This window comes from Dermacentor variabilis, chromosome 3 (assembly GCF_050947875.1).
Source record: "Dermacentor variabilis isolate Ectoservices chromosome 3, ASM5094787v1, whole genome shotgun sequence".
Classification (NCBI taxonomy): Eukaryota; Metazoa; Arthropoda; class Arachnida; order Ixodida; family Ixodidae; genus Dermacentor; species Dermacentor variabilis.
The window spans coordinates 166,322,968-166,336,521 of record NC_134570.1 but is presented as its reverse complement, the minus strand read 5'-3'; the positions used below and the strand labels follow the sequence as shown (position 1 = coordinate 166,336,521).

Here is a 13,554-nt window from a genome sequence, read left to right as displayed (position 1 = left end):
TCTGTCTTATGCACATAATTTCCAAGTGAGTGCCACCTCCCCACTCCGTCGGCGCGGCCGAGCCCCATGGCCGTGCCAAGTTTTCCGCGTGCCTACGCAGGGCTCACGCACATTAAGAGCGAACACAAAAAAAGCGGTGCCTCACTTTGGTTCAAAACCATCTAACGAGGCTAACGCACTTATGCAAGCAACATTCACCGGTATGTAATCCTACCTACAGGCACTCATTAGCATATATACATCCACGTGAAGCCAATTCACATGAAAAGGTAATCTGATTAACCACTGCATCTAAAGCAGCTACATGCTGTGCGCATTCACGCATGGGATGAAGTGGAAGAAGCATGAGAGCGCTCTCATACTCCGCTCATGTAAACGGCTGTAATACAACCAGCAGGATTTGCAGAACGTAGGTAGCACCACTCCGTGGAGGCGTGCATTCATTCAGAGTTGTTCAATGCTGCCTTCCTTATGCCAGCCGTTGCCTATCATAAGAAAGCTACAAAATAATTCGTACTTTGTGCAATGGTGATTGATGATGTGAATGGGCTTTATAATCGCATATTGACTCTAAGCAGCAATGCAGTTTCAGACTTAATTTTGTGGGCGGAATAAGTGCGCAACGCTATTCAGTCGACTTTCCGTTGCGGAAGCTCGTGCTTCTGTACCATAAGTGGGTCACTGAAACCACTGTCTGTACAGCCATTTCAAAGGCTGTAAAACATGTCGCTATTATTGACAGCCTACCCGCAAAAACTCGCGTCATAGATATTGTTTCATACGCGCTTTTTGTGGGCATCATTCGATCAGCCGCAACCTTGAGATTTTGTCTCACTGCAGGGATTGCAGTAAACATCCGGTACCTGGTCGCCAAACGTGATCCTGGTATTTGAACGGCCCAAGCAATTATTTCTGCGATATCACTCAACCCAGAGCAGAGAACAACCTCATGCGTTGTTTCTTGACCTTATTGCGTAGTCATCATCACCGATGAGCTAGCAGCAAAGTTAAACTACCTAAATGTCCTTGTACCAGCTTTAAACAAAATAGCAAGAAGAAAACTAACTCGCAATCTCTCTCTCTCTCTCTCTATACATATATATATATATATATATATATATATATATATATATATATGTATGTATATACACACGTAGGAAGGAGTTCTTCCGATCTAGTGTTTAATAAATTGAAAGAAGTGCAGGCGCACGTGAAAAAGGAAAACAAGACGTTCATTTTTGGCATTTCGGACGCGGTATGGCCAAATCCTCGAAATAAAGGTTTGTTCTTACTTTTGTACGTGCGCCTGTACTTCTTACGATATATATATATATATTGTTACGCATGAAGAAAACGAAGACCGGTGAACGTGCTTGCGGTCCCGAGTGTGGGAAGGCACAGGAGAACGACCCTGATTTGATCAACCAGCTGGCAGCTCTTGCGCTTACATTCGCGACCTAAAGTAAACGGTGCCCTTCATCCGTAAGGGTGATAAACGGTCTCCTTCGCGCGTAACAAAGTGGTGGAGGTGCGGGGACCGCTCACAACAACGGAACCGTCACTGCCGCAGCTTCGTCGAAGCCGTCGACTTGCCGGCCTCCCGCCATCAGCCGTGACCGTCTTCGACATGCCAGAAGAAGTAGCCGCTCCGAGGGCAGCGCCTATCAGTCAACTGCCATACTACCGACCTCCACCGACCTTCGGAGGCAAAGCGGGGGAAGGTGCCGACGAGTGGCTCGTCCACTACAAACGAATGAGCAAGTCCGACGGGTGGGATGCAACCACTCAGCTCACCAATGTGGTGTTCTCCCTGACCGATACCGCCCTCGTATGGCACGAGAACCACGAGCACGCTCGGACAACGTGGGAACATCTTGTTGACAAGTTAAAGGCGCGTTTTGGGGACTCAGTCGCCAAAAAGAAGCGTGCGGATCAGACACTGTCTCAACAGGCGCAGCTACCAGGGGAGACATGCACAACATATATCGAAGAACTGTTAAAGCTGTTGCAGGTCGTCAGCGCTCGCATGTCGGAAGAAGATAAAGTTGGACATTTGCTGAAAAGAGTGGCTGAGGATGTGTACAATTTTCTAATTGGAAAGGAGAGCCTCAGTTCTATGTCCGACGCCACTCAGCACTGCAGAACTTTTGAAACTCTCAAGATGCGTCGGATTGCGCGAAAGTTTGGTCGATTGGCAAACGTTACGACGTTTGCCAGTGTGGACACGAGTCCTTGCCTCGACCTTCCTTCCACCATCTGACAGATTGTCCGCGAGGAACTTTCCCCCCGCGAAGAGTTGTTGCATTCAGCTGCTGACCACCATGGCGTGTACACGTCACGTGAGGCTATGACGGCGCCACATTCGGCCCCTTGGCAACCGATGGTTACCGCAGCGGCCGTAGAGTACAGCGCAGCCCCACAGTCGAGGATAACAACACGCCCTCCGACCCCGCGCTATGACCAACGCGCTCAGCGTATGCCTTCTCGACGCCAGATGTATCGTCGTCACACACGCCACGAACCAACCCACTACACGCGGGAAAAGGATAATATCCTCTTCACCGAAGAAAAACCAAGGTTTCGACCTCTCCCGGTGTGTTATTCCTGTGGTGCCCCGGGTCATATATCGCGGTTTTGCAACCAGCGTATGACCACGTGGTGTGGCCAGCCCTCAGATTTTTCTCGGCCCTCCGAACAGCCACACGGTGCCGCGTTGCCAGCACACGTATCACCCGGCGCCGAGTATTGGCCGAGTAGCTCCCGGAATCACTCCCCGGCATCTGACAGGAGTTTGACACCCCCACCGCAACGTCGTGCTCCCCGTTCTCCCCCACCGCTGCGTCGCACCACGTCCCCTTCGTCACCGGAAAACTAGCTAGCGCGGCCGATGGAGGTGAGGTCGCTGGAGACGTGCTACTGACAGAAATACCTCCTGAAGTCGAGGTTTTGACGGAAGCCCGTCTGGTCGGGAGGCATCATGAAGAAGGGTAAAAAGAAGGACACCGACCACTGAATGAATACAAGAAAAGACGTTTCGGCTCCCCTGACGGGAGCCTTGTTCACAATGAAATCAAGTACGTGCGATACAATGTTTATATGGCTTTAAAATATGATGTAAGCAGCGTGTGTAGATGGGGGGGAGGGTTCCGTCATTCCGGTTGAGGGTTCTATCTGTGATTTGGATTAGGAGGGATTCCAAGTGGTGTCTTGATGTCAAATTTCTCTCTTTTTCTAATATCTTGGCGTTATCCCAATCAATCCTGTGGCCCAAGTCATCTGCATGCTCTGCCAAGGCGTTTGAGGCGACTTTTTTCTTTTTGACATCGTTGATATGCTGCTTCAACCGCTGTTCGAAATTTCCTGTCTCGCCGATATATACGCAGTCGCAGTCTTCACATGGAATCCCGTAGACGATGCCAGGAAACTTAGTGTTTGGAAGCTTGTCTTTCACGTTTACCAGCCGGTGGCGTAATTTTTGGGACGGTACGTGAGCTACCTGAACGTCATAGCCGCGTAGAACGCGAGCTAAGCCCTCGCTCACACCGGGCACATACGGTATGGGGGCGCGTTTTCTTGGGAGCACACAGTCAGGCCTTGGGGGCTGAGACAGATGGCGTTCCACCGAGTTCACAAACGACCTCGGGCAGCCACATGCGGAGAGATTACGGTGAACCTCTTGTAGGTCGGCAGCCCGGCTTTGTGGCGTTGTGCAGATACGCTTGGTTCTGCCGACAAGAGAGGCTACTACCGATCTCTTCTGGTTCATCGGGTGTACTGAATTAAAATGCAGATACCTGCCTGTGTGTGTGCTCTTTCTGTACACGGTAAATGCCAGACTGCGCCTGTCACGTTTTACGAGGACGTCCAGAAAAGGAAGCTCGCCATCTTTTTCTTCCTCGACTGTGAATTGGATAGACGCTTCAATACTATTTAAATGTGACAAAAATGAAGGAATTTCTTCTCGCTGAATTATGCAGAACACATGCAGGATCCCACGCTGAAGATACAGAGGGAGCTACAGAAGCTTCTTACGGATGTGTTCCGGTTTGTAGATCCAAGGCACAAAGGATTATACTTCTCCCTTCTGTGCACAAACGGTTCGGCGCCGGCGCTCTACGGTTTGCCAAAAATACATAAACCTAACGTCCCGATGCGACCAATTGTTGATTTTACTCGCTCTCCGCTTCATAAACTGTCCAAGTACCTTCATAAGGTTCTTTCCCCTCTCGTTGGTAGAGGCAGCACGCACGTTCAACATTCTGAAGACTTCATAAACAAGATTCGTGATTTTACTCCCGACGATCAGGAAGCGCTTGTCTCGTTCGACGTCGTGTCGCTTTTTACAAGCGTTCCTATTCGACTCGCCGCGGAAACTTGCACCGCCGCTCTGGACGATGACCCTACCCTACCAGAAAGGACGCCCTTCGACGTTCCTGACTTGAAGAGGCTCCTCCTGTTCTGCCTGGAGAACACCTACTTCACTTTTGAAGGCACCTTCTACAGGCAAGTGCACGGGACACCGATGGGCGCATCCATTTCGGTTACTACTGCAAATTTAACTGTGGAATGGCTTGAGCGTCGAGCACTCGCCTCTTTCAACTCGCCGCCCAGAGTCTTCCTACGTTACGTAGACGATGTGTTCTGCATAATTCAGCGAGAAGAAATTTCTTCATTTTTGTCACATTTAAATAGTATTGAAGCGTCTATCCAATTCACAGTCGAGGAAGAAAAAGATGGCGAGCTTCCTTTTCTGGACGTCCTCGTAAAACGTGACAGGCGCAGTCTGGCATTTACCGTGTACAGAAAGAGCACACACACAGGCAGGTATCTGCATTTTAATTCAGTACACCCGATGAACCAGAAGAGATCGGTAGTAGCCTCTCTTGTCGGCAGAACCAAGCGTATCTGCGCAACGCCACGAAGCCGGGCTGCCGACCTACAAGAGGTTCACCGTAATCTCTCCGCATGTGGCTACCCGAGGTCGTTTGTGAAGTCGGTGGAACGCCATCTGTCTCAGCCCCCAAGGCCTGACTGTGTGCTCCCAAGAAAACGCGCCCCCATACCGTATGTGCCCGGTGTGAGCGAGGGCTTAGCCCGCGCTCTACGCGGCTATGACGTTCAGGTAGCTCACGTACCGTCCCAAAAATTACGCCACCGGCTGGTAAACGTGAAAGACAAGCTTCCAAGCACTAAGTTTCCTGGCATCGTCTACGGGATTCCATGTGAAGACTGCGACTGCGTATATATCGGCGAGACAGGAAATTTCGAACAACGGTTGAAGCAGCATATCAACGATGTCAAAAAGAAAAAAGTCGCCTCAAACGCCTTGGCAGAGCATGCAAATGACTTGGGCCACAGGATTGATTGGGATAACGCCAAGATATTACAAAAAGAGAGAAATTTGACATCAAGACACCACTTCGAATCCCTCCTAATCCAAATCACAGATAGCACCCTCAACCGGAATGACGGAACCCTCCCCCCCATCTACACGCGCTGCTTACATCATATTTTAAAGCCATATAAACATTGTATCGCACGTACTTGATTTCATTGTGAACAAGGCTGCCGTCAGGGGAGCCGAAACGTCTTTTCTTGTATTCATTCAGTGGTCGGTGTCCTTCTTTTTACCCTTCTTCAGAAATACCTCCTGTGTTGATGCTGAAAAACAAAGTGCGCGTTCTTGTAGATAAAGTCCCTGCGATGGCTATGGTGGACAAAGTTGCAACAATTTCGGTCATGAGTGTCGCTTTTAAACACGTGTTAAGGCGAAAGGTTTTCTTTCAATGGGACGAAGATTGAAAGTTCTGTGGAGTGAGTGGCGAACCGTTGCGACGTATTGGGGTGTGTAGTGCTGACGTGTTTTTGAGAGGCCATGTTATTACGACACAGTTTGTAATTATTCCTCGGTCGACCCATGATGCTATTTTGGGCATGGACTTCTTGCGGGAGTGTGGTGCTACAGTCGACTGCCGCACAGGGAAGGTATTCATAAGTGGTAGCATTCCATCAAGACTCCTTGAGAACCCTTTAGATCGCGAAACTACACTGTGTGTTTCTGGTAGTACGGTTATATCTGCATCATCTACCTTTTGCGTTCGCGTTGTCTGTTGCGGCGCCGATTCCGACAGCTTCGAAGCTACCGTAGAACTGATGCACTTTAACTGTGTGAAGAAGAATGTGTTGGTGCCACAGTGTGTGGTGCCGATCAAAGGCGGACGCACTGGCTTATGGACCGTAAACTGTTCTAAGGAGCCCGTTAAACCTCCAGACGGCATGAAATTAGCCTTCGTCAGGGAACACGCGTCCTTATCAGTGGCCACAGAACTTTGAATCTTCGTCCCATTTAAACAAAACATTTCGCCCTAACACGTGTTTAAGAGACAAGGAAGATGTACCGGAAGAACCTGATGGCCACAGTTCGTAAACGGCCCTTCAGTCAACAGTAAATAAATCGCTGAGCACGAGTGAAAGCCGAACGTTAGTGGGTGTGCTTTCGAAGCACGTTTCGGTATTCGACTTTGCGCAGAAGGACAAAATACCTGCAATCCCTGCGTCTCGAACGCGCCATAACATCAACACGGGTTCGGCAAATCCGATTAGACAAAAGCCATATCGTGTTTCACGATCAGAGCGCCAGATTATCAACGAACAAGTGCACGAAATGATGGAAAAGAGAGTCGTACAAGAGTCAGCGAGTCCGTGGGCAGCTCCAGTGATTCCTGTTAAAAAAATATGGATCTTGGAGATTTTGCGTCGACTATCGCCGTTTGAATGCTGTAACAAAAAAGGACGTGTACCCATTCCCACGTATTGATGACGCAATAGACTGCCTTCATTCCGCCTCTTACTTTTCCTCTGCAGATTTACGATCCGGCTATTGGCAAATTCCGATGCATCCTGACGACAAGAAGAAGACTGCCTTTGTAACCCCTGACGGGCTCCTCGAATTTAATGTGATGCCATTTGGATCGTGCAACGCTCCGGCAACTTTCGAGAGATTTATGGACACTGTCCTGCGCGGCTTGAAGTGGAACATCTGCATGTGCTACCTCGACGATGTCGTCATCTTTGGCCGCACCTTCAGCGAACACAACTCGCGTCTAGATATTGTCCTGAACTGCATCAGAAACGCTCGTCTAGTTTTAAACTCTAAGAAATGCCACTTCAGCGACCGCCAAACCCTTGTGCTTTGGCACCTCGTCGGTAAGGATGGCATCTGCCTTGATGCCCAGAAAACAGAAGCCGTTGAAGCGTTCAGTGCACCGCGCTCTGTCAAGGAGCTCCGTAGTTTTCTGGGGCTTTGTTCCTATTTCCGCCGCCTTATTCCTAAATTCGCCAATGTCGCGTATCCGCTGACATGCCTGCTACGAAAGGACACCCCCTTTGAGTGGACTCCGGAGTGCGACTCTTCTTTTCGTCAGTTGAAGTTTCTGCTGACGTTAAGACCGGTTCTTCAACACTTCAGTCCTTCAGCACCGACGGAACTCCTTACGGATGCCAGTGACATAGGTGTTGGTGCCATCCTGGTTCAATGCTACGGTGACCGCGAACACGTGATCGTATATGCAAGCCGCTCATTAAGTAGGCCCGAGCAGAATTACATTCTCACGAAACAAGAATGCCTCGCGGTAATATTTCCGGTTCGGCAGTCTTCGTTCTTATCTGTATGGACGCCCCTTTACAGTGGTCACCGCCCACCAATCATTGTATTAGCTTGTGAATCTTCGTGACCCTTGTGGCCGCCTTGCACGCTGGGCGCTCCGACTGCAAGAATACAGCTTCGCCGTCTCTTATAAAAGCGGTCGACGACACGCTGATGCGGACTGCCTCTCGCGTATGCCACTTATCACTACGGACTGTGACGCCGACGGACTTCGATCACCTCGTGGCTTCTCTGTCACCGCGTTTTCCAGTCTTCGTCCGCTTCAAAGCCGAAGAGCGAAAAGACGATAAATTAACACCGCTCTTCACCGCTACGACCGCCTCGACGACAGCAAATCGTTCCTGTGTACGTGATGGACTCCTGTATAAGAAATTTTCCAGCACTGGCGCACGTTTTCTGCTAGTGGTACTGGAGAGCCGTCGCACAGCGATTCTGAGTGCTATGCAGGACGACCCTACGTCTGGCCATTTAGGTTCGGCGAAGACGCTCTACCGGATTCAGGAACGCTTTTATTGGCCTGGAATGCGACAGTCTATTGAGACGTATGTGGCCAGCTGCATGCAGTGTCAGCGCCACAAACGGCCATGTACTGCTCCAGCTGGTCTCCTGCAGCCGATCCCGCCTCCAAGCACGCCTTTCCAACAAGTGGGCATTGACTTCGTATGCCCTTTTCCAAAATCAGCCAAGGGAAACCGTTGGATAGTTGTTCGCGTCGACTACCTCCCGCTCTACTGCGAGACGGCGGCCGTGCCCTCCGCAACTGCCACTGACGTTTCAACATTCCGGTTGCAATATGTCATCCTGCGAGATAGTCCGCCTCGCGTGATCATCAGCGACCGTGAACGACAATTCACAGAGGACGCCGTAGAGGAGCTGCTTCGCTTGTGTGAATCCCACTTGCGTCACTCGACCCTATACCATCCACAAACACATGGGCTTACGGAACGCACCAACCGAACAATTCTAAACATCTTATCTATGTATGTTTCATCCGACCACAAGAACTGGGATGACGTACTGCCTTTTATCACACACGCGTTCAGCACCGCCAAGCACGAGACTACCGGCTATAGCCCTTTCTTCCTGCTGTACGCACGGCCACCCCGGTACACAATCGACACTGTTTTCCTTTTCTGTAGTCAGGAAAATCCCACTGTCGCCGCGACTTTCTGCCTTGCCGAAGAAGCTCGTCGTATTGCTCGTTTGCGCACTTTGGCATCGCAGGACAGATCAAAAGCATGCTACGACATTAGCCACCGTCCGGTAACATATCGCCCTGGTGATTTAGTCTGACTATGGACTCCAGTATGGAAACGCGGGTTATGCCGAAAGCTTTTGGCCACCTACGATGGACCGTTTGTTATTATTAACAGACTCACGGAAGTCACCTATAACACAGCTCGCCTCACGGCGAGTGGTAGAAGAGCTGCCAAGACACAAAGGGCCCATGTCGCCCGCTTGAAATTGTTCACGTCAAGACAAATGGATTGACTCGGCCAGCGGGCTTCGTCTGCGACGAGAGGAGTGTTACGCATGAAGAAAACGAAGACCGGTGAACGTGCTTGCGGTCCCGAGTGGGGGAAGGAAGAGAACGACGCTCAGTTGATCAACCAGCTGGCCGCTCTTGCGCTCACTTTCGCGACCTAAAGTAAATGGTCGCCTTCATCCGTAAAGGTAATAAACGATCTCCTTCGCGTGACAATATATATATATATATATATATATATATATATATATATATATATATATATATATATATAGTAAAATTATGCCAGTCTTCACACCGCTTCTGATGTACTTGTATTGACGCACCTGGTGGACGCTGCACGACTGTGTTCAACGCTATGCAAATATATACAACGCTACATTATGGCTGCCGCGGGATGAACGACACGTAGCGACACGATATAGATATATATATATAATGTTTAAGGGAAGAAAGGTGGAGAGGTTGGCCTGAATGAAGTACCTCTAGCCGGCTACTGCATGCTGGGGAAAGGGTTTGAGGGAATAGCAGGGAAATGGTGTGAAGAGGAACGAGGGTGGAGTGGTGAATATGATGATGAGGAGGACTCCACAGCACGCTGTTTCTGTGCAATGCGTACGTGCACACTTCACATCACAGCGCCGCACAATCATGTTCGAGGGTAGAGGTAGAAGTTGCTGTACTGTAGCTAGCAAACTGTAAATAGCTCTCGTAATTTTTTACGCTGATAGCGCTACTGGCGTATGTAAACCAGACAGAATAGCAACTGCAGTGCGTCGATTATTTGTTGCAGCAACGCTTTGATGACAGAGTGCGATGGTGATTTTTCAGTGCACTGTCCTTGTTAGCGCTGACAGTCTAAAACCCTTGTGCTCGGCGGCACACATGGCTGTACATTCGATTACAAGCTTTGCGCGGCTTGCTTGAAGCAACGGTTCTGAAAGATCTATGAATGCCGATTCAACTACCGTCTGCTGGAGTTGCAGAATTGGAGCTAGGGAGCTCTCGTTTGGACGTACAGTTCGTCCGCATCGACGAAGTGATTGTCTCCTCCGGTGTTGCACTCACGATGCCGCCTCCCTGTGCAACGTGTTTGTCATGGCCATTTGGTTCAATATTTTTATCACGTTTTTCTGTTGAGGATAGTCTTTGCGATTGGCCTCGTGGAGTCCATCGCAATCGTAGCGACAGTATTCATTGCAGGAGCAAGCGTCCCGAAGTTATCCACTGCACACTCGAGAAAAGGCAGGGCGCAGAGTGGACACCCAGTGCCACCTGAGCACAACGATGCCAAATCCCCGCCCACAGTACCGTTGTCTAAAACAACTCTAGAAAATGCGTGGTCCCATTTCAGACTAATTGTCGGCATTGTCACAGTGGGCTGGAGAGCAACGAATATTGTTGGTCAATTGCCACACGTAATAGGGCATTCTTATAGTGTTCTTGCTGAGCATAAACCGTGTTGTGATGCTTTCGTATTAGTTTTCAGTGCTGACGGCTTCGTCTTCCATTTTTTCACTGCATGTTTGGTTTTATGACAGCCTCTTTCTTGAAGAGTGCTTTATCCTTTTTGTGCATATTGTTTCACATCATGTTGCTTCCAGGAATGTCACTAACGCTGGTTGCACCAATAAAGCAGGGTTTAAACCTTAAATCAGCTTGACTTCACGTATAGCTGAAAGAGCCAATCCAATCCTCCAATGGCATTAGAACTACCTTTGAACGATGGGAGTTACCGCCTCATTCGAACAGACCAACAGACGTTAAGGTCTGAACAGGGCAAGTTCCTCGGATGATCTCCCTTGTGTGCAGTGCTGCCAAGCGCACTTCGGCTCCTCGTGTTGTGACGAATGCCGTCTTTGTTCTAAGTGAAGCGCACCACTGTGTGGAAGTCCCGGTGTTCAATGTTAATGTTGAAGATCACGCTACTTGAAGGTAACCGAATCACTGTGCTCATTCTTTGTATTTACCGACCAATGAGAATTTAGTCAAAACACATTAGATTCAAAACAAGTTTTTGTGCGTTGTGGAGAATGTGCCGTCAACCTTACAACTCAGAACTTATAAATTAAATACAATAAATTATAATATACAATAACAATTAATACAATAACATTTATTACAATAAATTAAATAGAAATGCCTGTTTCGAAAGTGTACGGCTTTGCAAAGCTTTTAAACAAGAAATAAAAAATAACAGCTCGCAAACCTACAGCAAAGTATTACAATGTACAATAGACGCAACGTCGAACAGTAGGTGTTTGCAACATTTGGAACAACACATGCCCACTGAGAGGCTACAAAACATATTTCCATGGTTATTAAAGACTTGGAACAGTAGGGCAATAAAGATTGAAACGCTTTCTTTTTGCGAAACACGTAATAAAATAGAGTCCATAATTGTCTACCTCTTGTAACGTGGATAAATATTACGTCATATCCCCTCTCTTTTACATGGTGTGCATTTTTTCTGTATTACTTTGCGTGCATGCTGTTTTTTGTGTCACATTGATTTTTATTATTTGGAAGTTCATGTTACGTGTCCTACATTTTGTATGCAGAATTCCTACGTACAATTTCAGGCACTCTGTTTTGTGTATTCATCCCAATTACCTACATTCTATGCCAGTTATGTTACTTGCTTTTGGCGCACGCGTAATTGGGATGGTTACTTGTTTATTACGAACTATGTATCGAACTGTCGTTATTTATTGTGCATTAAATGTGTCTTATATGTGCTTGTTTCCTCGATTTTTGAACGCTGCCTCTCAGTCAGTAAAGGGGGACCCACGGCTACGTCCAGCTGTCGTTTATGACAGCTTTTCCTACCAGGCCCTCGCATCGTGTAAAGCCTAGTTGATGAGAATAAAATTCAAACTTTACCGTTACTCAGTAACTTTATTGTGGAAACAACCTAATCTCTACCTTCCCTCTTGATTGACAAAAGTAGAAGCGAGCCTAGTGTTACCCAGCGGATTTTAGATTTGCGCATATATTTCTCGGCACCATCTTGGTCGGCGTTTTTCCCCCACCTATTTCTGCATTTAGCACTTCGATGTGGACCCATGGCAACCACTGCTATATACCGCTGGTCGCAAGCACAGCCCTTTAGCTTAGCAGGAGCTCACACTCTTGACAACCTTTATTGTTTCGGTTCATTTACAAGGCTAAAGACGCAGAAGGCTAGGTAAGTGTTATTCACACCTACCTTACATCTTGTCATTACCATTATTGAATACAACCCGTCCGCGCCGCTTAATCGTAACAAAGATTACAGGTTTTTACGTGTCAAAAGCACGATCTGATCACGAGGCACGCCGTAATATGGAATTCCGGAAATTTGTACCAACCGGAGTTCTTCAACGTGCACCTGAATCTAAGCACACGGGTGTTTTCGCATTTCGCCCCCATCGAAATGCGGCCGCTTTGGCCGGTATTCCATCCCGCAACCGGCTTAATCGTATCCACAAATATCTGTTATGCTATGATAGAAGATGTGTTACTCACCGGCGACCAACCAACTGTGGACGCTGTCGGGACCATGCTGTGGCACCCGAGAGCAGTAGTTCCAGCGATCCCATGAGCAGCATCGAGGCATCGTGCCTTCTGCTTCGCACTGGCTGCTGACGATCGAAACGAGGCGGAGGATAGCGTAAGTTGATTTTTTATGGCACCAGTTTATGCTACTTTTTAAGGGCAATCATAATCACCAAGCCGTTACACGTGTTATTCTCCCGCAGAGACTGCGTATTCGGCACAAAATACCGCTCTCGCGGTCCGTTTTACTGTGCCAGCGGGGCATGCCACGTGACCGGCAGAGATATGACGCGAGTGGTTAATCTCCCGAACGACAGCACGTATATACTCCTTATCAACGGGTCGGTCAAAACAGCAAAAGCACAGGTTCTGCTAGCGTGTTCACTAAAGAAAGGACTGGCCACGTGCTTCAGTCCGTCGGGTTTGTCTATTACCTGTTTCAATGGATGTGCAAGTGCACCTGGTTTAGTGTTCATGACGAGACGCAACAATGGACCATTTTCATTCTGTTCGTATACGTTAGACAGTTATTTTCAAACGAAATTTGCCTATCTAGAGGTTCAACCATTTTCTATGCGATAAGCGTAAGCCACTGACCAGTAGTAAAATGCGCAATTTAGGCCACGTTAGCGCTATCTCGTGAAACACAAATGATTCATCCTAACTTAGGTGGTCCAGGAGCCATTGAATATCATCCATTGCGATAGCGGAGTGATGCCTTGTTTTTCGGCCACATATTTGGCTGCTGCACGGAAGAAGACGCGCAATATTTTACACTGAATCCTGATGAGCCTGATAGCATGTCTCTTGGCTCCATCAGGCTAGGTGAATATTTGTCAACGTCCCGTCACAAAGGGGAAGCTAA

The 13,554-nt window shown here is 48.4% G+C and overlaps 1 protein-coding gene across 2 annotated transcripts in view; it reads right to left on the bottom strand.

Annotated features, from left to right (window-relative positions):
* The window catches only part of LOC142576497 (monocarboxylate transporter 2-like), a 34,099-nt gene extending 21,187 nt beyond the window's left edge, over positions 1-12,912 (bottom strand). For both annotated transcript variants that reach the window (XM_075686650.1, XM_075686651.1), the window contains exon 1: positions 12,660-12,912. In XM_075686650.1, the coding sequence (XP_075542765.1) occupies positions 12,660-12,750 (91 nt within the window). In that variant the 5' untranslated portion in view covers positions 12,751-12,912. The remainder of the gene's footprint in view (positions 1-12,659) is intronic.
* Between the last annotated feature and the right edge of the window lie 642 nt (positions 12,913-13,554).